Source organism: Sander vitreus, chromosome 21 (assembly GCF_031162955.1).
Source record: "Sander vitreus isolate 19-12246 chromosome 21, sanVit1, whole genome shotgun sequence".
In the NCBI taxonomy this organism is placed as follows: Eukaryota; Metazoa; Chordata; class Actinopteri; order Perciformes; family Percidae; genus Sander; species Sander vitreus.
The window spans coordinates 14,154,267-14,179,044 of record NC_135875.1 but is presented as its reverse complement, the minus strand read 5'-3'; the positions used below and the strand labels follow the sequence as shown (position 1 = coordinate 14,179,044).

Here is a 24,778-nt window from a genome sequence, read left to right as displayed (position 1 = left end):
TCTCCGGTACTGCAGGAACATACTACTGATCCTATTCGATATTTGGCGCTGTAGTGAAAAACTAGGGTCCTGGAAATGCCATAGACAGTATATAAGAAATGCGGCCCTGAAAATTCTATACAGACACATGCATGGATGTATTAAGAGAACTGGATACAGTGTTACGGATCGGGTACTGACACCCGTACATTCCAATGAGAGTGCTCAAAAGCGCATAAAGCCATGAATGTATTAGAGTCTATGCTGAAAATGCAGCCTCCAGTACTGCAGTTAATTGCATCAGCAGACGACTTCCTGTTCCTTTTCTGACGCAAGTGCCCGGCAAGGCTGTTGCACACCTTTACTTGTGGCCGTTGTACAGCAAAACTGGATTTTATAACGACTCAAAAGAGACAGACACACCACAGGGTAACTTTCACAAAGACGTAGGTGAGTGTGTTTCAACATTTAATTAAACTGTGGGTGATTATTCTTCGCTTTAGTGTGTTTACCGGGTGCACATGCGGGAAGGCCCCGTGCTCTCTCGGTTGTTGCTAGCGTTAGCTTAGCTAGCGTTAGTTTAGCAACAACCCGTGTTCTCGTATTGTCATCAGTATTAGCTTGCTAATTAACAGGCTACGGCATGTGTTTACGTTTTCTGGGTTTTGAAAAAATGTATTGTGTGAGACTTGTTTGTAGCTGTAACTAAAGTTTGGTGTTCCGTTTTATTGGCTAATTTGAAATCCATCCGTCAAAGCTAACGTTGATAGCGTAGCGAAGGTTGTCGTTGCATAGCACGTAATGTTAACTGTTACAGACGCAGATTGCTAACTATACCGGCGTCTACACGCAGCCACATCGACTTTGGTTCGAAAAACTGCATTAACGCTAGTTACCGAACTCATACCAAAGTCAGCTAAATTAACCTTTAAACAATGTTTACGTCAGTTGACTTAAAGTCGTAATCCCGTTAAGCAATTGGGAGATCTTGTGTGATGCTGTCGCAGGGCAGCATTGACGTTACCCACCAGCAGTTACTTAACTACTTACTTAATAACTAAATATTTACCTGCTCAACTGGAAGATCCTTTTAACTGAGACACATTATCTGCCTTCCTGAGTGCAACAAATCAATTATTAGAACATTGAGTTTTCATTTAGATTTGATTTAATAATAGGAAGCTAAGTTACACTGTTTTTCTATAACATAGCAGGGATGTTAACAAATCAGCTGTGTAATGTCTTCCTCACAAATGTTATTTTGTCTTTGCAGATTGCCCGCTTCCTTCAGCAATGTCTCGTTTCTTTGCCACCGGGTCTGACAGCGAGTCAGAGGAGTCCTCATCTGCTGATGAGCTCACCCCTAAAGCACCCGGAGGAAATTTCAAGCAGTCAGTAGTATAACTTACAATAAATCCTATCATCAGGACTCGCTTTCCACTTTTTGTAGTAATCTCACACACATTCATTTTGTTTTCACAGGTCGTTGCTTATTAGTGATGATGAGGAGGACACTAAGAGAGTGGTGCGCAGCGCCAAAGACAAAAGGTTGGTGTATATTTTTAAGCAGCATGTCTTTTAAAAACTGTACATTGTCCTATTAAGTATTGTTTTCAATGCATTCATTCTTATATCTTAGGTTTGAGGAGTTGACCAACCTCATCAAGACTATCCGAAATGCTATGAAGATTCGTGACATGGCCAAATGTCTAGAGGAGTTTGAGCAGTTATGTCGAGCCTTCCTCAAAAGCAAGACTATAGTGGACAAAGAGGGTGTTCCCGCTTTCTATATCCGTCTTCTGGCTGACCTGGAGGACTACCTGAACCAGGTCAGTAGCCCAGAGCAGTCTGACATGACTCATTTCCCAGTCCCCACGTTTCCAGTGCAATAGAAATAATGAACATTATTTTATTTCCAGCTTTGGGAGGACAAAGAGGGCAAGAAGAAGATGAACAAAAACAACGCAAAAGCCCTCAGTACACTACGTCAGAAGATCCGCAAGTACAACAGAGATTACGAAACCGAAGTAGCTGCATACAAGGAGGTAAATTAGGAATCTTTCTCTCAGTGGTCCTGTGCTTCACAATATACAGAAACTTTGCTGGTTAAGATATATTAAGTACACTTCTAAATTAAAGTCAGAGGTGGAAAGCTGTTATGTGTAACATGAATCTGTGTGTGAGATAGTAAAAGAGGTGCACTTGCCTATTCTGCATTAACACCACATAGGTGCCAGTCGAGCTGCTCAGTGGCCCCTAGATCAGATTGGCTGTACTGGGCAGCTTCCGTGTGTGAATGTGTGTAACTGAAAGTGGATCTGGTAGCAGCCTGGATAAGCAAAGAAACATAAAATCTCAATGTCTTCTCTCTCTCTCTGTTAGAACCCACAGGAGTCTGCCGATGAAGAGGAGGAGAAGGAGGCAGGGGGCTCTGGTAAGCTTGCTCTTTATGCATGTTTTTGTGTTAAATCACAATATTTCTGTAAAATGTACTAGAAAGTTAACCAGCTGTGTTCATCCCAACATCAGAGTAATTGGGTGAAATATGTTTACATAGAAAAGGTTTGACGCTTCTCTGGGTCCTGTAGCACATGTCACGTACATCTGACAGCATTTAGTTTTATTACTTCCAAAAGTCACTGATAGAAAGTCTTCATTTACCAGAGAAACTTTACTAGTATTTGCCACATACTCATCATGCACAACTCTTTTTCATTCTGTGCTAAATGCTGTTGCAAACGTAAAAAGGTATGCTTGTATCAAGATCACGGGTGAACATCTGAATGTTAAGATGTCATATTGAATGCAATCATCATCTCTAAAATTCATCCTAATTTTTGTTCTACAAGGCTCATCTTCTGATAGCGAGGGAGAGGCAGGTGAAGATGGAGTGTCAGCCAAGGCGTTCTTAAAGAAAAAGCCTGAGGCTGCTCCAGAGGCCAGCAAGTTCCTCAAGACTGCCGGGGTAAGAGGCCAGCACACCATATTAGAATGTACTACAGACAATTAAAAACTGCTGCAAAGAAACAAAATGTAATCTAATTGCTGGAATTTTTCTCCCTTGACAGGATGAGTCCTCTTCGAGTGGTGGTGATGATGATGACGAAGATGAAGACTGGGGCTCAGACACTGTAGACAGTGGCAGTGAGAGCTCAGATGAAGGGGAGGGGAAGAGCTCTTCCCTGGCTGTGGTCTTCCTCAAGAAGTGAGTTTCCCTCTCCGCATCTTTTGTTTAAGGTTTACAACTAAAGGTATTTGTAATTTTTTTTTAAAATGTGATCAAAACCGTGATACAGCAGCACAAAGCAACATTTCATGGATACTTTCTCCTTTTGTAAATTATGTAGTGCTGAGTATTGATTTGTTTTCCAACAGAAAAGGAATCCCTCAATATAGTTTCCTTGCTTTTCACCAAGAATTTAATGGAAATAATCATTTAAATATAACTCATAATGAAAATAAGTAAGATGCAACCCTAGATGTAAGTCAAAGAAAGCCCATTATGTATTCTTACCACCACACACTGTCTGTCCTCAGGACCCAGGAGGGGGAGAAGTCTGGCGAAAAGAAAGCCGGAAAGAAGAAGAAACCCAAGAAGAAAGAGCGGCTAGAGGAGGAGGCTGAGGAGGAGGGAGGAGAGGAGGTTGAGGGAGGCTGGGAGAAGGTGAAGGGAGGCGCCCCTATGGTCAAGGTAAAGACGAGATTATGATACACTTCTTTTTAGATGTACTGCTATCGTGATTGCTGCTGCTGAAACGAGATGGAACAATAGATGGTGCACTCATCCATATTTGTCTTTGCCACAATGCCATATTACGTTTTAGCACACTTTTACGGCAAGCCCAGAAAAAAATTGTCTCAGTCAATCAACAAATAATGTAATTAATTATGTTATGTGGTGTATTTATTCTGTCAGGAAAAGCCCAAGATGTTTGCCAAGGGTACAGAGATCAACGTACCCGTGGTGGTGAAGAAGCTGAATGAGATCCTGCAAGCAAGAGGCAAAAAGGGAACGGACAGGTAACACTGCATCATTTACTAAAGCTCCACTTAATAGAAAATATGACTGCACATATTATTCCTAATAATGTTCTTTAAATCAGAAGTGCATGTGTGTAAAATGATGTCCAATAAATAAGTTGCATAGAGAAACATTTTATGGAACCTCTTATTTACCCTCACAATTCTATTGTTCCATGTAAATATTATTAAATGTTTTGTAGCCTACTTGTCACACTTAAAGTATAATGTTTCTCAGTGCAGATACACTCCAGGGGTGGAACAGTACATGTATTCGTATTGAACCGAAACGGTACAGGCGTCTCGGTTCGGTACATGAATTTACACGGAGAATACACGGTATAAAAATAAATAAATACAAAATTAATAAAATTAATTAATGTAATGCGGAACTACTGTTAGACACACGGTTCTTTAGGGACACCTAATCTGTAGCCCTGCCCTTAGCTCTGAAGGCTCCCGAGCTCCGCCTACATGTCGAGTCAGTCGGTCCAGTGAGTCCACACGAAGCAAACTAGTCCCTTCCATATACAACCAAACGCGGACGTAGCTGTATCCCTTCTCGCCTCGACCACAAATGGCCTCCAGGCCCATTTGCTTCGCTGTTTGCTCCGGTATTAGCTGTTAGCTCCGCCGTTAGCGTGTGAAGCTAACGCCAAAACTCGTCAACTGCTCTGTGTAACCGAAGCTGCTCTTTTAACATCCCTGCTCTGTGCATTCACATATGAGAGCAGCGCTTGTCTCCCATATCACACTACTAGCTGATTGTCTTATTTTGTTTACAAGTTACAGATGGAGTCTGGAGATGATGCAGGGTAGCCTACTTATTGTTTACTGTTTGCATCTTACTTTATACACTTCAAGCTGTTACAGCTAGCTCAGTGGACAGCCTGAGACATGCACAATAAAAAAAAAAAAAAATAAAAAAAAAAAAATTGCATTTTTCTTTTGCTTTTCCCTCCATTGTACTGAACCGAGGTATGAACCAAACCGTGACTTCTGTGTACCGTTCCACCCCTAATACACTCTGATCTAATCCCCACTCCGTTTTCTCTCTTTGACAGGGCTGCCCAGATTGAACTGCTCCATTCTCTGGCAACAATTGCTGGTGAGAATAACTTGGGCCAAGGTATCCTGGTCAAGATTAAGTTCAACATCATTGCCTCCCTGTATGACTACAACCCCAACTTGGCAGCCTTCATGAAGGTAGGAGCCACGGTTTTTCTTTGTTCCGTTACCATTTCTGTTAAAGTCAAGAGTTTGTACTTGGAAAAGTTAGAAATAGGAATTTGAACAAAACAAAATAAAGCCCCAATATGCATGTTTATATATTGATATAATAGAGCCATTATGATGTCCTGTACTATTTGATGTTATAAATGATCAGATAATGAAACGGCACAAACATTATGTAGACATGAATGTAGACAAATAGGTTTAACTTTAATCTTTCTGACTTGGTTTCCCTTCAGCCCGATATGTGGAAAAAGTGCCTGGACTGTATAGATGAGCTGCTGGACATCCTCTTTGAGCACAACAACATCTTCATTGGGGAGAACATCGCCGAGGACAGTGAGAGCCTGGCCATCTCAGACCAGGTATCCCATCTCCATCTTCACATTTCTGGTATTTTCGGATGGCAGTTTGTCCTGGCTGATGTGCAGACCATCCCAAAACTGAGTCCCAGCAACCATGTCTTTGTGTCTGTACATGTATGATCTGTGTTGTATATTATGGGGTTTGTCTGCATTATTTTATATGGAATTAATGGAAGCATCATCATTTTTGTCTTTAGCTAACATGGAAATACTTGTCCTTTTGCATAATTTTTTGCTTGTGTCTTATAAGAGAGGAGGACACTGCATCAAAAATAAATATGTATTGCTTAGTTGTGTGCATGTGTGTTTGTCAGCCATTCAGGGTGCGTGGGTGCATCTTAACGCTGGTAGAGAGGATGGATGAAGAGTTTACCAAGATCATGCAGAACACTGATCCCCACTCACAAGGTGAGCTATACCAGAAAACCGACTCAAGAATTTTTTTTTTTATTGTATTATAGTTTTTGGATGTGAAATTAAAATCATAGTATTGGAAAATGACATTGCAAGAATCCCTGAAGTGTGTTTCTGCATCATTTTTGGCTTTCAAGCGGCTCTTCTTAGTCACTCATTGCTCTCCACTCTTCTGCAGAATATGTTGACAATCTGAAAGATGAGGGACACGTTTGTGGCATCATTGACCGGCTGCTCGACTACATGGAGACCAAAGGCAGCACAGAGGAGATTTGCCGCATCTACCTACGCAGAATCATGCACACCTACTACAAGTTTGACTATAAGGCTCACCGGCGCAGCCTGGGCCTTCAGGGAGAGACCAAGGTGAGAAAAGCACTGGAGTGGTACAGCCTGTGTGAGAGACACCTCACTGTATTAGCAAGAAAGAGAACCAAGTTTATTTTTCTGACGGACATTAACAAATTATCAATATAACAAGTGATTTTTTTTTAGATGACAAGAACTATAGCTATCTAAATACAGAACAATCGGGGTTAGGGTACAAATATAGATTTGAGTGTGTTAATATGGATACAGTGTCTTGCCATGCGCTGAGCAGCGGCCTCTGTGAATTTATTTAGGAGTGTGATGTGCTAAATTGTGATTGTCTGCCGTCGTTTAGTCCGAGCAGGACCAGGAAGAGAGCGAGGGGGAGGACAGCGCTGTGATCATGGACCGTCTCTGCAAGTTCATCTACGCCAAGGATCGCACCGACCGTATCCGTACCTGCGCTATCCTCTGCCACATCTACCACCACGCTCTGCATTCACGCTGGTACCAGGCCCGCGACCTGATGCTGATGAGCCACCTGCAGGACAACATCCAGCACGCTGACCCGCCCGTACAGGTAGGCAGACGGTATTCATTTAAGGTTCAAAGTTGTTCTCTTGTGTAACTTCGTGTTTAAGTACCTATTTTCTCTCTCTTGTTTAGATCCTGTACAACAGAACCATGGTCCAACTTGGCATTTGCGCATTTAGGCAGGGCATGATCAAAGATGCCCACAATGCCCTGTTGGACATTCAGTCCTCTGGCCGTGCCAAGGAGCTCCTGGGCCAGGGTTTGCTCATGAGGAACATGCAGGAGAGGAACGCAGAGCAAGAGAAGATTGAAAAGAGAAGACAGGTAAGTCCTACACATGACCAAGATTATGTAAGTTTTTCTTGTTGATAACCTGCTGGGTGTAATCGAGCTTTGCTTAACAAATGAGAAACTTAAGTTTGATGTGACAGAGGACCTCTTTGAGAACCATTTTGGTCGGACTTTGATCATACTATACACAGGAGCATGGGAGCCATTTGGGGCGAAATCACTGCATTTTAGCCATCTTAGTGGCATGGCTCCAGGGTGGCAATGTCAGCCTGTCATTGGGTCTGCCACCTTGGTCCAGACTGACATAGCTCAACAACTACTGGATGGATTTCCATTACATTTTGTACAGAAATGCATTGTCCCCAGATGATGAATCTTAATGACTGTTTGTTTGTTTGTTTAGTGCCACCATGAGTTTAACATTAGCTAGTATTGTTTCCCAAACATTGGAAAAACTTAAAAAACAGACTTGATGTGAGGTTGTACAGAACCTGACTACATAACAATGCTTTGACCTCCCTCACAGGTGCCATTCCACATGCACATCAACCTGGAGCTGCTGGAGTGTGTGTACCTGGTGTCAGCCATGCTGCTGGAAATTCCCTACATGGCCGCCCATGAGTTTGACGCCCGCCGCAGGATGATCAGCAAGCAGTTCCATCACCAGCTCAGGGTGGGAGAGAGACAGCCACTGCTGGGTATGCGAGATGTCCCCTAACAACGCTCTACATCAGGATGTTTAATCCCTAGAAAAACCAGAGAGGATAACTGTAGCTCTCTTTGTCCTCCAGGACCCCCAGAGAGCATGAGGGAGCACGTGGTGGCAGCCAGCAAGGCCATGAAGATGGGAGACTGGCGTACCTGCCACTCATTCATCATCAATGAGAAGATGAACAGTAAAGTCTGGGACCTGTTTCCTGAGACGCAGCGAGTACGCGAGATGCTTGTCAGGTTAGCATACGCCATTCTCATTCATCAGTTAATTTATTTTCAAATGTTCATCATTTTATCTTGTCAAGTTGCTTTTGTGATTTAAGATGGTGTGACAAGTGATGTGTTCAAAGTTATGTTTGAATGATTTAAGGGAATTTAAACCTAGTTTGCTTCATATGCGTAACGTAATTTCATTTTTATGAATTTCCTGATTGTGTTTACTTTGTACAGGAAGATCCAGGAGGAGTCACTGAGGACTTATCTGTTCACATACAGCAGTGTATACGACTCCATCAGGTAAGCACAAAATACTAGCGCCAGTCACTACTAATGCACTGGTTTGTATGTTTTGAGCTTTCAGGTGAAGCCTCAGTTTGTACCCACTTAGACCAGAAATGGCACTGCCTACGAGTGTCAATGCAGACCACAAAAGATTAAGCTAAGCTCAATTTTATCTCAATACGAGAATCTTTAGTGGGGAAAATAATCTTTTTTTATATATCTGTCCTCCAGCATGGGGACACTATCTGAGATGTTTGAGCTGGAGATACCCACAGTTCACAGCATCATCAGCAAGATGATCATCAACGAGGAGCTGATGGTAAGTTTCATGGCTTCTCTGTTGGTGTGAATTTTAATCCATGTAGATGGAACAGAATGTTGTTGAATTTCTGTTGCATCTTTTCATGCACATTTTTTAGTTTTCTTAATTAAAGTGTTCTAAATGTTTTCTGTCCTCTTGCCACCAGGCGTCACTGGACCAGCCCACACAGACGGTGGTAATGCACCGCACAGAGCCCACCTCCCTGCAGAACATGGCCCTGCAGCTGGCTGAGAAACTTGGCAGCTTGGTGGAGAATAACGAGCGCGTCTTCGACCTCAAGCAAGGTGTCTATGGAGGCTACTTCAACAGAGGTGCGTTTGGACAACACCCTTCACTGGATGCAATATATACCATATACGTTTCTGCATGTTGTTTACGGACTGTTTGTCAATGAACATGAGTCGCATTAAAGTACTTCTCCAGTGCTATAGCTTGTTACATTCCTGGAACATCTCGCATGCTCTCTTTGGTATTATTATAGGTGAAGTAACCGGTTGTTTTTTTTTGCATTACAGATCAGAAAGGTGGCTACCAACAGAACAAATCTTACAACAGAGGTATGTTAAGCCAAACTGAGGTTGAACTTTGGATACAAAAAAAACAAACATTTCTGACAACATGACACCTTCCCAAGCCTATAGGCCTCTGATCTTTTTCAGAGGATGTGTGCTTTATCATTTCCGCTTTTAACTATGTTGGTGACTGAGTTTGTTTGTATTTAATCAGTAACTAACATGTAATGCATTAAAATGTTAGGTTAAGGGTAATGGTCAGGTTATGTCCGAACAGAACTAGTTCTTAGGCCGCGTTCAGACTGCTCCCATCACTGCCTTATTGCTGCCGCAAGAAAGTTTTAAAACACTAACGGTAAAAAAAATGACACACGAGCACTGAACTGCCGTGCAGTCGGAAATGTCAAAATCTATAAACGATCTGACGGAAAACAGTAACTGTGAAATATAAAATCTACTTTTTGCTTTGTCGGGGGTTTAAGAACACCACAGGACGTCACATTGACACTCTCCCCCCCCCGCCACACCACCCTGTGGGAAATCGCCAGGTTGCTTTTTTTTGGTGTGAATGCCCGTTAAGCCGCCTACACAAGATAAGAGGCAAAACCCAGCACAAGTATACGTCATCGAAGAGTCCGAAGGAAGCTATTTTCCATTGCTGGGCGACGGCTACAGTCAGGCCGTTTTGTGTGAGATAAACCCATAGACCGTATGATTATTCATTTAAAAATATATATTTTATTCACTTTATTTACAGCATATGGTTAAAATGTACGATGCGTTTGAGTTTAATTCAAAAGATGGCAATTGCCATTGAAATCAAATGGTGACGAAAAAACTGCACAAATAGTTTGGATGCATGAAACGTTTTCTCGCCATAAATAAGGAAAATATAACTTGGTTATAGAGCTAAGGTGCCCCAACGAGAGGTTCCAATCATATTTTAGATTGGTCAAGAATCAGTTTGATGTTGTCCCGTTATCTCATTGGTTGCACTTTGAAGGGTCAGCGACAGGGACGTTGGAACTATTTTCTTCTTTCTTTTTGATTAAATCCTGCCATGTGGATACTTGTAGATAATCATGTTTTCCTCTTTGCATGTTCACAGATCAGAAAGGTGGATACCAGCAGAATAAGGGAGGCTACAATCGAGGTGGCTACAGAAATCAAAACCACCAAAGCAACTACTGAGCTTGTTGAATGTGGTTTTCAGTCTAGCCACCTGAACTGGTCTTCGTTCCATAACAATAACAACCTGAGTTTCTGTGCTTGACATTTGGCTGTATGCTGTTCTCCTTCATTTGACTAAAAACAGCTGAAAGTTATTGAAGTACAAGCCTTTCCCAAATCTACTGCATAGTGTAGTATTTCAGTACGGCCAACTTCTTTGGATAAACGTGAGAGTTTTGAAGGTTAGTATTGCTAATTGAAAATGTGTACAACAAAGGCATTGCAGTGTTGCTGGCTTGTGGCAATACAGTCGGGTGACAGACATGTCAAGTATTGTTGACCCACTTCTCAAATAAACAACAATGAAACTGCATGTTTTACGTCCTCTTCTTGTTTTATTTGTTTTAATATAAATTCAATTCGGGCAAAATCAAAGCATGAAAAAAAAAAAAAAAAATCTGATAATGTAAACACTGCCTCTCCACTCTAAACTCCATATCAGTGAAAAGCATTAACATTTGATCCTAACTACTGTTAATGGTGGGCAGAGTTTGTATGTTAGTTGACCTATGAATTAAAAGTATCAAGTTGCAGAAAACAGAAGGGTATCCTCCTGATATGGGTCTTCCATAACCTTAATATGTCTGGTTTTCTACACCAGTGGTTCCCAACCTTTTTTCCTTGTTCCTTGCGCACCCTCTGTGATCTTTGCCTCCCCCCTGAGGGGTCCTCGGACCCCAGGTTGGGAACCATTGTTCTACGCGTTAGAAACTCAGGAGCTTCTCCCTGGAATCACATCCTGATTCTTGATGTCAGGATAATATTTCTCAAAACAATGAAGCTGATTTAAAGGAACAGATTTTTAGGCGATTCAAGAGGAGAAAAAAAAAACCGCTTTTGCTTTATGAACAAAATGTGAAAACCTATCCAATTGCTTAAAATAAATATACTATAAAAGTTGGAAATGAGGAATATTCCATGGCCAGACATTATAAAACTACACACGGTAATAACTGATTCTCTCAAGGCTGCCAACACCCAGTTGAAGGCTTTCACCCAAAATGTGTTGGTGTGAGCCATGTAATATTACAGGATGTTTATCATACTCAGAACCCAGAATGCTTTGGATTATTCTCTCTAGTTTGAACTGGCTTTTACTTCACTAGTAATGTATTTGTGATAGTGATATTCCTAGGTCAGATCAGCCAGTCAGTAAGACTCTGGCAAAGACTAAGCAAATATCAGACTCGGTTACTGAGTTACCTCCACCGTCATATTCTCTTGTTCCTAATTATTTGTTACTTCAACACTGTGAATAACAGCTTTAGTTGTTTGCCGACATGTTTTTTATTACATGGATAATTGACTTTGTGCTACAGAGGAGTTTGACAGCAGAAAACATAAATGGTAAATGTAAGGTTTTAATGTCACTTTCTACGACTTTAAGAACAATTTCTAATCTTGTAATTGTAAGATGTAGGTGATCAGTCAATCAATTAACAGTTTCCCCCATATTTTTAGAGCTTTCACCAGAAGTTAAGAGGTCTGTTATTTTACCGGCAGTCAAAATAAAAAGTATTACATACATAGGTTATATGTAGTTTAGTATTTGAACAAATTGTCCATCAAACTTAACATTGTTGCTCTTATTGTTCTCAGTTTTCATTAAATCATTAATTGTTCAGTTGAACTATACACAGTCATTTTGATCACAACTATTGCAAGTTTTCATGCTTAATTTAAATTCACTTTATTCTTCATTAGCATACAGTAGGTTATGGCTTTCATAACAACTCGAGAAATAGGTGAGTGTGCATGGATTTTAACATTCTTTTATTCAAATGGCCAACAGTGTTTCCATGTTGCTTTCTTATTGCTCCATCGTTTCCTGATTGGGAACCTTAATATGAATGTGTCCAGTGGTTCAGCACCAATGCCTCTTCTCTATTATTAGCTGCCTCTCCTCAGACTCAGTCTCCTGTAGAGCTCTTGCCTCAGTAGGTCCCTCTCTTTACGGATTCCCTGCAACACGGTGCGGTTCTCCTGAGCCCTACGCACGAGGTATGGCAGCGTGTCGTCCACTGAGCCGTATGGCACTGACTTGTATACAGCATAACCCTCCTTAGCTGAAAGGAAGAGGAGATAGTGAGTTTTAGTATCTAAATCTTGACCATAGTAGTTTACATGAAGAGAGGTTGGCCAGCCAGAGCTGCTGTCCTACCACTGAAGGTTTGCAAGTTCAGCCATGTGTCGCATCAAGCTATAGATGTAAAAGACTCTGGACTTCTTGCGGAAAATGTAAATGTAAAGAATGCCAGTTGAGGCACAGCTCACCCAGTGTGAGGGAGACGTGATCACACATGCCCAGCAGCTGGCCGAAACATACTGAGCCTCCATCATTGTCTATCCCCAACTCTTCCATCCTGAAGATGATATACACAATAGCTATATCATAAATGGCAGTACTCAACCTGGGGCTCAAGACCCCCACTAGAGGTCGCAGGATACATTTAAGAGGTCGTGAAATGCTTAAAAGTGTACTCCATTGATTTAGCATTGCACTCCTATAATAACATTGTAGCACTCACAATGTACAGTTTAAAAGAGAATCAAACGATTCCGCAGAACCAGAGAGTATTTTTTAAATTATTCTTACTTGCCAATGCCTGACGCCTCCATTACCCACAATGCAACTTGACCACCAACAGTTCGGTTCAAGATTCAGGTGTGTTATGTAGAGGCAGAGACGGTTTAGAACCGAGACGCCCCAACTCAAGCTAGTTTCCTGTATCTGTGTCATGTGGGCTCCGCCACTGCCACTCCTCTTCAGGAGACTAGCGACAGGTCCTGAGTGTATTGATTCAAACGGGAGAAGTGAACGTGAACACAGATTATCCTTTCGCTCCATAGTCACCAAAGTAGATATTGGACCCATTTCTCACAAGCCACATATCTCCAGAACATTCTGACACTAAAATGGCGGACACATCAGGAGAAAATTAGCTTAGTTTGAGACCTGTTTCTGTCTCAGGACCAAACTCTCCCAAGATCTGGCAACACAGAGAAGCTAACGTCCTAACAAAACTAATCTCTGTGATGCTAAATATGTATTTTAGCTGTGTACATATCTAACTTTAGCTAAAGAACATATTAATAAATTATTCAAGCATAACTTTTCATTCATCCACATGACGTTCACTACACGTTCAAACAAGGCCACGCCTTTTTAGGAGACAGGTAGTGTGTACCGTTTCATACCATTGGCGATGCTTGAAATGCGCCATCTTTAGTATAAAGGATCTTTGGTGGAGGTTTAGTCTATATCCACGATGTTCTACTTCGTAGAACTTCGAAATTCCGCCGGATGTCCGTTTTCGGATGTCCCGTTACCTTCCGCTTTCTTTTTGTTGTAATTTTGATACTCTGGTCGATTTATGAGGACTATGATTAACTGCTCCTCAGATCTCTGCAGGGTAAATCCAGACAGCTAGCTAGACTATCTGCTGCCCAAGACGATTGTGATTGGTTTAAAGAAATGCCAATAAATGAGAGCACGTTTTTCTCCCATACCGGATTGCTGTGTGGATTCGCCAGACCCTCCTCCGCAGCGCTGTGGAGGAAAGTCTGACAATGCGAGAGTCGAGACTAGAAGCTTGGTGATACTCACTGTCGCAGGGCTAATGGTGAACTGCTGTAGCTGGCGAGCTAACCGTTAGCGTAGTCACAATAGCTCGCGGAAGCTTCTCTGTATTTTCTGTCTACTGTTCTGTTTACTTTTCCCTGGCATTTGTTCACCATTAAACACCAATTTGTTGAATAGAAAGTCGTTAAAGAGAGAAAAGAAAGCTCTCCGAGCCATCTTAGCTCTGTCACAGGGTCTAACCGTTTGGCAGCTTGTCTCACTGACTCCTCATTGTGAGTGGCGACTATGATCCTGTAGCACTCTGGTTTCTGGGAAATGGCTTCCAGCATCACATCCAGCAAGCTGTTATAACTGCACAAACACAAATAAACCGATGAAATGTGTAACGAGTCAAGTTCACCGCCAGAAATGATCAGGCCAAGTTTACGATATGCAACACAACTAATGCACTTGAGTTGATTTTAATCCAGATAAAAAGCTTTTTAGCATACATTCAGGTGCATTAGTAACATTTACCAAACCCAGACAAGTATTGGACTCAGTTTTATGTAGTTTTGGCGTTATCTGGGATGCCTGGTTGTGGTTAATGGCCGCTGCCTCTTATCTACCTGTCATTGGTGTCCTCCCAGCACTGGTGGACGGGGTCCTGACGACCCTCTTTCTCTGCCAGCTTCCTCTCTTTGTCCATGTAGGCTCCTCGTACCAGCTTGACCCCCAGACAGAAACCCTCATTGTTGGACAGGCGCAGAGCTTCTAACAGGAGAGACCTGGACTCCTGAAAGAGACAGACGGAAAATGGGACTATTTGATAATGTCTCCTTTTTAAGAATATATGCAAATTGAAAGGAAAGTAAAATTTTTAGTTTAAAAAAAATTAAAAGAGAATTTAAGATATTTGCCTTTAGGTAACACTGATATGTGTTCCAAATCCACGTGCCATCTTTGTTAAACTTCTTCATCATCGCCATGGTGACAAGAGAGAGGGCGGGGTTCATGTAGGTGTACTCTGCATCAACCAGGACTCTGACTTTGTTTACACTTGCCTTTAAAAAAAAAAAAAAAAAAAACACAGTCGATCTTTAAAAATAAATGTGTAACTTCCCTTATTAAGATTAACACATCAAAACCAGACACAGTGAAGCCTTGGAGTGCAGAAATAAATAGTCACAATAAATTAAGTGTTCAAATTCATAACATTCATTACAAAACAATATCACTTTGATGCAGTTCTCCCGTGCAATATAAATGCCCTTCACATACCTCTGCTATTTTGTTGAGTCTCTGCAGGCCACATAGGAAATGGGCAACTTCCCTGTCATCTAAACCAGGGAAGTTGATTGACTGAAAGAGGCAGTTTCAGGCAAAGGACAGAGGTCATTAAACATTTAATTAAACAGAATCACCCTAATCAACACTGTAAACGTATGTATAAACTGGGGAAAGGGAACACATCTGACAAACTGTTATTTTGGTGTACTGTGGACGTACCTCTCCATCCATAGCTCTGACAAGAAGATTCAGGTCATATGGTTGCTCTGCCATGAGGGTCGTGAGTTTCACCTTTATACAATCAGTCAGTAAGAAGAAAGACACAAAATTCGAGAACAAACTGGAAGAGCCGTGGACAGATAAAACACTAAAAAGTGTATTCTTATCTTTTTTCCCACGCATTTGAACAAATCAGCTACTGTTTGACCTCAAAAACCTGGGAATTTCCCCAATGGTTTGCCTTGTAACTAAAATGCTCAGAAAGATAATTGTACCAAAGAAATGTAATATGAAATGCCCCCCTCTATTGAAAGATTTAGCATTTGAGAGTTAATTAAAAATGCATTTCTTGCATAAAAACATTAACCTGGTTGACACCAGACCCTTCTCAGTTGTAACTGAGAGTGGGTCTGGGGAACGTTCATTCACAGCCCATTTCCAAAGGGACGTCACCAACGGACGACGCTCAAATGCCTCTGGGCGCAATTGGATAGTCCTTCAACCAACCAGACCAACGATCCGGGTGACGTAGCAGTGACAGCGGCATCAACGGGTTGCGATGGCCGTCATGTTGAAAGTAAACAAAATCATATATCTTATATACTGTCTATGAACAAAATGCTGCTTGCCGTCGCTGCGCTATCGTCACCATGTAAGCCAGACTGACTTGCAGAGCAAATCTCAATTTTGCCGGAATTTCGTCAGGATTTTCCCAGGCCATAAAAACATCTAATTTACAGTAAAAATGTTAGTGTTTTGAAAACGTCCCAGCAAGTAATTTCCTCAAAACATTATGAATGGTGGAAATTGTTGCCTTACACACAGCTCCGGGCTGATCAGGGCTGTGATCTTCAGCTGCATCATTGGGTCTTTGCTCCAGGCCTTGCTGTGTGATATTTGCACACATTCCAACATGGCCTCCATGTTGTCGTCATATCTCTTCTCTCTGGTGGTGACAAAAAGCAATAAAGTACGGTAATTCACTTTGGCCATGTTCAATCACATTAATGTGAACTAAATCAGTGTGACTGCCCAAAAGAGGAGCATACTGAAGAAAAAACAGTGCACCTCCACTGTTTTTTCTATCCTCTAGTTCTCTTTGAGGAAAACCATCCGTTTCCAATTAAAATGTCCAGTTTAATTTGTGAAATTCTGATGTTTGGTTTGTTTTTTTCACACATTTTTATGTGGTGGTTGCAATTTGCTGTTTTGTCAAGCCCGAGCACACCGAGTTATTAACAATTTGTCATACCCTGTGCTCTCTCCCAGATCCTCCTCGATTGGTACGGCCAGCATTGGCCTCAGTCCCAGCATGCTCAGCTTCTCCATGGACTGAGAGATCTCACTCTCATTCTCTCCAGCCACAAACTGGGCATAGATGGTGGGCCGCAGCAGCAAGGAAAACCCCCTTCTGCCCAGTAGTGTGCGTGCTACCGACATCAGCTGAAAGAAGAAGGTGAAGTGGACAGATAAGGTGAAGAAGAATGATGGAGAGGAGGAAAGGGATTCATTAGGTGACACAGACGCAGTGGTGGTATGTAACTAAATAGATTTACAATTTTGAGGTACATGTACTTTACTTGAGTCTTTTCATGCCACTTTATCCTTCTTATTTAAGTAATTTTAAATGCAAAATATTTAATGTTTCCTGCTTCATAGATGTGATGATTTTCTGCTTGTTCTTTTGAACTATTTTAATTTATCGTCAATCATTTTGAATACTGTGCTGTTGGTTGGACAAAACAAGCATTGTGAAGGTGAAGCTTTGGGCTCAGAACTTGTGATGGCATTTCTCACTATTTTCAGATTTTTTACAAACCAAACAATCGATTAATCGAGAAAATAATCAGCATATTATTCCATAATGAAAATAATTATTAGCTGCTGTCCTATACAAAATAGTTTAAACACAATTAGCTCCACCTCAACCAAAAGTAAAATCCTACTTTTACATTATTGCACGAGTAATAATAATGTAATGATATAATAGTATCACAATCACAGGGGCTGTTTTTCTGCATTCATTCTTTTACTTTAAATACTTTACATTTTCCTGATTATACAATCATGCTTTTACTTAAGTAACATTTGCAATGCAGGACCTTTACTTGTAGGTATTTTTACAGCGTGGTATTACTTTTATTATTTATTACTTTTACTTCAGTAACGGATCTGAATACTTCCTCCACCACTGCACAGAAGCACTTATTTTGTACATTCATAGTGTGCAACATTAGAGTGTCAAAGATTGATCTCCATGCCTCACCCACTCTTTTTATCCATGCACTCGTCAATCTTATTCATCTCATTTTACTTCAAATAATAATGACAAGTGGCAAGCTCAAGTCTTACCGTCCCACTGTTGTTGACAAGCACAGGGAAGGAGCAGAGGCGGAAGATGCCCAGAGCACGGAGCAGCTCACCCAAACTCTTCACCCTGAAAGCACTGGGATCCTCAAAGGCCAGAGACGCTGAGAGAAGGTCGGGCTGCTTGACTGCCACCGTCTTGGAGGCCCCAGTACCCATCAGCCTCAGCGGCGAGAGGCAAGGGAGTGAGGGACGCAGGCGAGAGCACATCATCATCCCTGGAAAAGTGTGTATGTGTGTGTTTGTATGTCACTGACACTGCTTGTAGATGCAGTCTCAATGATTTGAAGTGTTTGTATCTTCCTTTGTTGTAATTTTGAGGTGTCTGTTAGGCTGCTCCAAAAGTACCAAATGTGTCTGAAATTGACAATACAATTGCAGCAGTCAGTAGAAACATCTTACCCTCCTTCCCAAAAGTGACTCTTGGAAGTTCTAAATGATGGAAAGCTAAGCAGGTGCGATTTGAGGGTCTCAATGTAGACCAGTAAAATTCATCATCTTTTGGCTTACTCACTGGTTAATAAGTGACTAAATTTAAGTAAACATCAAGTTGACCCTTAGCATCAACCCACAAGTTTTCCCTCGGTTTGACTTTAAACTAAATGGACATGAAAAGCTTGCTTTGTCGCGTATTAAAACATTCGTCATGTTGGATCTGGCTTTTTTTGCTAGAAGGTTTGGAATAAATGTGGCTTTAAAAGGCAATTCTAGGCATTCAGATAGTAGTGCAATCAAAGAGGGTCAAGTAGCAGAATTCAACTTGTTGCATTTATAATTGTACCTACAATAATGTTGCCTTTTTAACAGTGCAAGCTTTTGTGAATGCACATTCAAAATCCCAACATTAAATTAAGGACTCTTTATCAGACACGTCAGTTATATTCTGAGTGGGGTTGAGTTTAAACATTTTTTTTTCTTCCAAAAGACCAAGCAAAGCAGCCAGGAGTGGAAATGATTAACCACCTGCCACCATCCTTGTCACATATCTCTGACCTGACAGAAAACCCTCTAACGTCACACACAGCTCACTCAGACCTTTGCTATGCTGGCACTGCTGACCAACCAGGCCTGAAATACTAATAGCTGTTCACTAAAGGGTTAGGCACTCTTGGGATATTTAAGTAATCATGCAGAAATGAAAGGAGGTCCAAGGCAATCATATTAATCTCTTAAAAAGCCTTAATTTCCTGTCCATAATTCTATATAATATAATATATAATATAATATAATTCTGTCTAAAAATTATATAATTACTGTCCATCTGAAGCAGTTTTGGTAAAAAGAAGAAAAAAAAACACAATTCTTGCAAGTAAAAGAGAAGGAAGGAAAGCTTGAGAAGGGTAATGACTAAAGATTTTGACAAATTTTAGTCTAGATGTTACCCTGCAGTTTAAAGGAAAAGTTCGACATTTTGGGAAAAACTGTTATTTACATTCATGCTGAGAAGATCGATACCACTTTCATGTCTGTTCATTCAATTTGAAGCTTGGGCTAGCAGCGGGGTTAGCTTAAGTTAGCATAAAGACCAGAAACGGGGACACACAGCCTGGCACAGGCCTCTTTAAAGCTGACAGATTAATACGTTAATGCTAACCCTATATCTCATTTGTTTAATCCATACTAGAACCTCAATCTACTACATATATTTTTTATAGCAGCTGGCTGTTACCAATATGGAATTCCCTTAGTATTTAGAATGTTTTGTAAAGGTCTATCTGTAAAGCCTTAACACTTAATTTGTCAATATCTGGATGACCCTTTGGTCTTTTTAATGCAGTTAATCCTCTACGAGGACGTTGCATCACAGAATCTGACGCGTTATACATTTCAGTAGGTAGCACCATGTTTGGTAGCTGTTACTTATTAAAATAAAGTATGTAATAAAGTATGACAAAACTTTACAGGTCCCAGAATCTATTGAGTTCCACAGTTTGGTGCAACACCGGCCAAGAAGTAGTCCCACATAACCCCCCGACCATAAAACCACTTGTTTAGCAAACAACAACAAGATATAACGTGCAATGGCCAGGTTTATGTTAAGCTAGGCTAACCGTCCCCTGGAGCTAGCTCCATATTTCGCATAAAAACATTAGAGTAGAATCAATCTTCTCATCTAACTCTTGGCAGAAGACCTTTGCTGTGATTTGAAAAACAAAGAACCTCATTTTTATTCTATACAGTCACTTTTAGTATTTTCAGTGGGAAAGAATTGAATCACAAAAGCCTGGCGTACTGGGATTCTTTTTTTATTTTTCACACTGGAATGAATATTTAAAAAGAAATTCTTCAACAGCTATTTACAAATTTGGATCAATTTCATGAATCTGCTTTTTAGCTGAAATCTTGGGAAGACTTGCACACAGACACAGACACACACACACACACACACACACACACACACAGAACATTCGGCTACTTGAACTAATGCTACACATTGCTAAAACCCCTAAAAGCGCTATCAAGACAAAACATTCTGCCAACAATAATGTTGTACTATATTTTAAAACACAGCTCTTGTGCTCATATCCAGGTAGGACCCCTGAGGGTGGGCGTGTCCATGCTGGTGTTGTCTGTACAGATGCCTGAATGGAATGGAGAGGGATGAGTGAGGGTCCTGGCAAAGCCGGAGAGGGTAGGACGGAAAGGCAGGGTAGAGGGCTGGGGGAGGGGTGGAGGAGGGAAGATTGGAGGGAAGTGATGGATCCAGCTGAGGGAGAAGAGACGGGTGGTGCAGTACCATCTCTGGACGATAGGGAGCGGCAGGATTGAACTGTGGGATGGCACCTATTTCGACCGGAGGGTATGAGGAAGTAGAGGGATTGGGCAGGTTTTGAGGATGGGCTGTTGGTGGCATTGAGGGAACTGAGGAAACAGACTGCTGGAAAGAAGAGGAGACAGCCAAGCAAGAGGAGGGCTGGAAAGGAGGGTGAGGGTGAGAAAAGGAGGATGATGGATGAGTGAAGGAGGAGGGAGGGAAGGTAGAAGCTTGGCCTTGGTGGCTCAGATTTGGGAGGTGAAGAGCATGGTGGGCATAGCTGGAAGACATATTTGAAAACGACCGATTTTGCATGTGTTGAGGGACGGAGGAGAAGGCAAAAGATGTGGGGGCAACATGAGCGTGTAGGGAGCACGGCAGACTGGGAGCTGGTGGGTGGTTGTAGTTGGGGAGAGGCTGAGCGGTAACTGGAGCAGGATCAGGATTTGCAGAAAGGATATTTGGATAGATAAATGCTTCCGAGCTTTGATCGCTGGGTGCATTATTTCCACAGGTCATAGATTCACCCAGCAGAGGCTGACCAGGTTGAGTGAGCAGAGAATGAACTGACATTTGGTCCTGCAGACCTGACTGACACGTGGAAGATGGGGCAGGAAAAGAGGCGTCTGTAGGTGTATGGGGGCTGATTGTCTCTGGGATGGTGTGATATTGGTTGGCAGAGGGGGAGGAGGAGGACAGGAGTGGCTGTGGCGAGGAGGAGTTAGAAGGAGGCGGAGTGGGGAAGGTGAAGGAGGTCTGCTGCAGTGAGGGAGTGGTGGTGGTGGAGGAGGAGGAGAGCGTGGGGGAGGAGGAGAGAATGGAGGGATAGTCCATAGACTGAGGATTGGATGTATCTGAAGAGTCGGGGACAGAGAGGGAGGAGAAGGAGGAGGAGGACTGAGGAAGAGGAGCTGATGGGAAAGAGGAGGAGTTGCTCTGAACCGCAGGGAAGGTGGAGGTGTACGCTGGTTCACCCATAGTGTCTGATCTGTTGAGGAGAAAAAGAAAAAACAGATATATATGTTAGTAATAAAAAGATTTGTTGCTTAATTAAACATGCACACACAAGTAAATTCTTCTCTCTCTCTCTCTCTCTCTCTCTCTCTCTCTCTCTCTCTCTCTGCACACCTACCTTTCAATCCCACGATTTGCCACCTCACTTCCTGGTGTGCCCTGCATCCCATTGGCCATGGAGATGCCAATATCGGACATCTGCGATGCCATGAATGCTTGGCCGAGATCTAGTGGCTGCTCCGGGACCAGAGTGTCCTGATAGGAGGCTCCCTCTGGTCTGAACCCACAGGAGGGGTCAGGCAGTGGGGGCAGAGAGGCCAGAGCGAGGGCCTGCAGGTCTGTGCTGGTTGTTATGGGCTGCGGCAGCTGCTCAGTAGAGTCGCATGGATCACAGTTCACTGAGAGAGACAAGAAAAGTGATGTTTTAGGATAAGGTAATTCAAGGATTCAAGGCAATGTAGGAAGTAATTTCAAACAAATGCCCAAACTAATGATTTAAAGTGGCATCCGTCTGCTTATTCCACTTACCAATATCCAAGGTTTCTGTCAGGACAGATATTTTGCGCTTCTGTCTTGCATCTCTTTGTCTGCAGGAGAGGAGGGGAATAGGTCAGATCATCCACAATATATATGCAACAGTGTGAAGTGTTTAAATGTGAGCATTTATTGTGAATTACTTTTTGCTGTTCATGCCGTCTTCTCGGAAGCCTTTAGCGAAGGGGTTAGCGCTGATTTTCAGCTCTGTGATCTGAAAACAACAAAAGAGAAATGATACTTGGTCTACCTTCCCTCTAGTTCTGTACTTGGCTCTCATTTTCTAGATTTTGCATTGATTGTCTTACATGCATAGAATCAGTAGCCCCTTTCTTATTATACAAATGTAGTATTATGGTACCTTGTTGTTCTGGTAGGCAGTGACTGTGAGAAACTGGGTCTCAGGGAAAACAAAGGAGTGTTGCCCTCCGCCCCACCTCAGCACGTCTCTGGCTTCAATTACATGAACTCTGGGCTGGTAGCGATGCAGCGAGTGCAGGATTATCTGGAAATAAAAGAAAAGAGATTGACTCAGCTGCACCATGAAGACAAAATCTACCAGTGGAGGTTTGGTACTGCATTGGTGCTGGGTCAGTCACTCTGCTGTACTTACATGTCCCTGTGAGTCCAGTGTGTTGTTGGTGAGCTTGGCGTAGTGAAACGAGATGGTGCGGCTCTGCCAGTGAGCTCCTGTGGCTGGTGAGTCTGGGTGGATGAAAACCCGGTCCGGTAGCCTCGCCTCTGCCCCGCCAACAGCCTGCCAGCCACCACCTTGGAAGCGATAGCGGGAGTTGTCCGCTGGGATGATGTCCAGGAGGAGGATGTAACGGAGAGATGGGTTCAGGCCTGAGAGCTTTAACCTCAGCCCGGGGAACATCCGTCTAAGAGAAGGAGGGACGGTGGACAAATAGCAGAAAAGATGTGAGAAACAGCTGGTTGTAAGTTACAGTATAGGATTGGAGAAGTTATCTGAATGGTAATTATAGGAGGATTAAAAGTTAAGATAAAGACAATTGAGTCAAAGGTCAGTGCACTATGTTCTCTCACCTGCCCTTCTTCGTGATGATCATCTCTGTGCCCACTGAGCTGAACTGTTTCCATAAGGATGCATTCTCCAGCTCCATCTTCACCTCATCTTTTGGGGTTTTGGTGGTAGGGTTGTTGGGAACAGGTGGAGGGGCGAGCAGCCTCTGGGGCAGGGCTTTGGCCGCAACGTCACAGGCGGGAGGGAACAACGGCATGTGGGCCGGAGCCTGCCGGTCTGTGGGAACGCACAAAACCAGGATAAAAACCTTTACATGAATGGTTGAAATAAAGCAAATACGGGTGCAAATGTTGGTCTTAAAAGTTCATCAAATCAAATCAATGACCCAATCAGTGCTCAGTCACTTTAAAAATATATATATTTGGCTGCCAACAAACTAAGTAAGTGAACATCTGAATCCAACTTCTTTTGGAAGAGCAAACCATTAAAACGCATTAAATTACATTTCTTCACGCATGCACACATACTCCCTCTTACCTCTGTAAAAGCAGTCTCCGATCCTTTGTGGTCCCATAGTCAAACTGGGGTACATCTCCATGCTCAGCATCTTCCTTGTCTGTGCTTGTCCTTTTACTCGTCCTCTTCACCTGCTGCAAAGTGACATTTCACTCTTCAACTCTTGTTGTTTCTTCTTGGTTTCCTTGTACAAATTCCCTGTGATATCAATCTTCTGTTGTACTGGAGACCTCTTCTTAAGATGTTCTGTTCTTTGTTGCCTCTATTTCCGTTCCTATCCCTCTGCAGTCCTTTGCTACAAATGCCCAAAGCGGTGAGTTGCTCTGTTAAATAGGTGTGTGGAGCTTCACACTTAAGGCCAAATGGCCCCCTTTCTTCATCTGCCTCCCTGTTTCTCCACATTACGGCCTCATCGTCCCTTCTGTCTCTACTCCACAAACATAAACAACACCTGGCAAAGAGAGTGGTGATTTGCAACACATAGGGTTTACTTTATAATTTTATAGTGTCTGGTAGAGAAATGAATGTGAGTGTCACTAGACGTAGAATAAGTACCTGCACTCAGGTACTGTTTTGAGTTATTTGTACTTTTCTTGAGTATTTTATAACTCTTTATCACCACATTTCAGATGCAAACAAGTGTTTTACTTCACTACAATTCATTTTACATACAACAAACTAAAATAGGCTAAGAAATTAGGAAGTATTGCTTTAAGTTAAACCTAAACTATATAGAGTAGTTAATTTGCTTCACCTCAACCAGCAACAACAGTAAAATGTTGCTTACACATTAATGCATCAACAATTAAATAACATGTTGTGGCCGGCTTGGCTCAGTCAGTAGAGCAGGCGCACATATACATAGAGGTTTATTCCTCGACGCAGAGGTCCAGGGTTCGAGTCTGACCTGTGATGATTTCCTGCATGTCTTCTCTTTCTCACCTAGCTGTCCTGTCCATTAAAAAGGTGGAAATGCCCCCAAAAATGTTATATAGTGCTTTTACTTTTGATTTTTTTGCTTAAACTTGTGTACTTTTACAGGAGTTTGACTTGTGTATTTGTACATTGTGATGATGATACTTTAGCTTAAGTAAAGAATCTGAATACTTCTT

General features: G+C 42.2%; 3 protein-coding genes across 4 annotated transcripts; 1 reads left to right on the top strand and 2 right to left on the bottom strand.

The window, feature by feature from the left end:
* The first annotated feature begins 289 nt into the window (after positions 1 to 289).
* Positions 290 to 10,737, top strand: eif3c (eukaryotic translation initiation factor 3, subunit C). 2 transcript variants are annotated; one of them, XM_078279056.1, is made up of 23 exons: positions 290 to 425; positions 1,253 to 1,370; positions 1,462 to 1,527; positions 1,619 to 1,808; positions 1,899 to 2,024; positions 2,362 to 2,413; positions 2,829 to 2,944; positions 3,048 to 3,184; positions 3,517 to 3,670; positions 3,896 to 3,999; positions 5,064 to 5,205; positions 5,472 to 5,597; positions 5,912 to 6,005; positions 6,190 to 6,377; positions 6,676 to 6,900; positions 6,987 to 7,178; positions 7,672 to 7,843; positions 7,937 to 8,096; positions 8,310 to 8,375; positions 8,592 to 8,679; positions 8,828 to 8,993; positions 9,198 to 9,239; positions 10,303 to 10,737. In XM_078279056.1, exons 2-23 carry the CDS (start codon positions 1,273 to 1,275, stop codon positions 10,383 to 10,385), a joined length of 2,787 nt encoding a protein of 928 aa, XP_078135182.1. In that variant the 5' UTR covers positions 290 to 425; positions 1,253 to 1,272; the 3' UTR covers positions 10,386 to 10,737. The 2 variants fall into 2 exon arrangements, with proteins under 2 accessions (XP_078135182.1, XP_078135181.1); XM_078279055.1 differs by having other exon boundaries at positions 290 to 429.
* A 1,182-nt stretch (positions 10,738 to 11,919) lies between these two features.
* On the bottom strand, positions 11,920 to 18,078 carry prodh2 (proline dehydrogenase 2). The gene is made up of 10 exons (XM_078279636.1): positions 17,848 to 18,078; positions 16,748 to 16,938; positions 16,315 to 16,441; positions 15,496 to 15,567; positions 15,268 to 15,348; positions 14,907 to 15,050; positions 14,616 to 14,782; positions 14,248 to 14,358; positions 12,699 to 12,787; positions 11,920 to 12,490 (listed from the first exon to the last, which is right to left on the bottom strand). The coding sequence occupies exons 1-10, from the start codon at positions 18,076 to 18,078 to the stop codon at positions 12,315 to 12,317; spliced, it is 1,389 nt and encodes a 462-aa protein (XP_078135762.1). The 3' UTR covers positions 11,920 to 12,314.
* Positions 18,079 to 20,239: 2,161 nt separating this feature from the next.
* On the bottom strand, positions 20,240 to 23,940 carry tbx6 (T-box transcription factor 6). The gene is given in 9 exon segments (XM_078279626.1): positions 20,240 to 20,433; positions 20,435 to 21,605; positions 21,750 to 22,029; positions 22,160 to 22,218; positions 22,309 to 22,379; positions 22,527 to 22,670; positions 22,779 to 23,046; positions 23,213 to 23,426; positions 23,688 to 23,940. Coding segments are annotated over 9 exon segments (2,328 nt in total). The 5' UTR covers positions 23,758 to 23,940; the 3' UTR covers positions 20,240 to 20,382.
* Positions 23,941 to 24,778: the final 838 nt, after the last annotated feature.

Coding starts and splice junctions, on each gene's coding strand:
- prodh2 (XM_078279636.1), bottom strand. CDS start 18,078: ATGATGATGTGCTCTCGCCTGCGTCCCTCACTCCCTTGCCTCTCGCCG. Junction 16,442..16,747: donor GATCTGGGAGAGAGCACAGG/GTATGACAAATT, acceptor TGTCACCACCAG/AGAGAAGAGATATGACGACA. Junction 14,359..14,615: donor TGGGAGGACACCAATGACAG/GTAGATAAGAGG, acceptor GTGTTTGTGCAG/TTATAACAGCTTGCTGGATG.
- eif3c (XM_078279056.1), top strand. CDS start 1,273: ATGTCTCGTTTCTTTGCCACCGGGTCTGACAGCGAGTCAGAGGAGTCC. Junction 1,809..1,898: donor TGGAGGACTACCTGAACCAG/GTCAGTAGCCCA, acceptor TTTTATTTCCAG/CTTTGGGAGGACAAAGAGGG. Junction 6,378..6,675: donor GCCTTCAGGGAGAGACCAAG/GTGAGAAAAGCA, acceptor GCCGTCGTTTAG/TCCGAGCAGGACCAGGAAGA.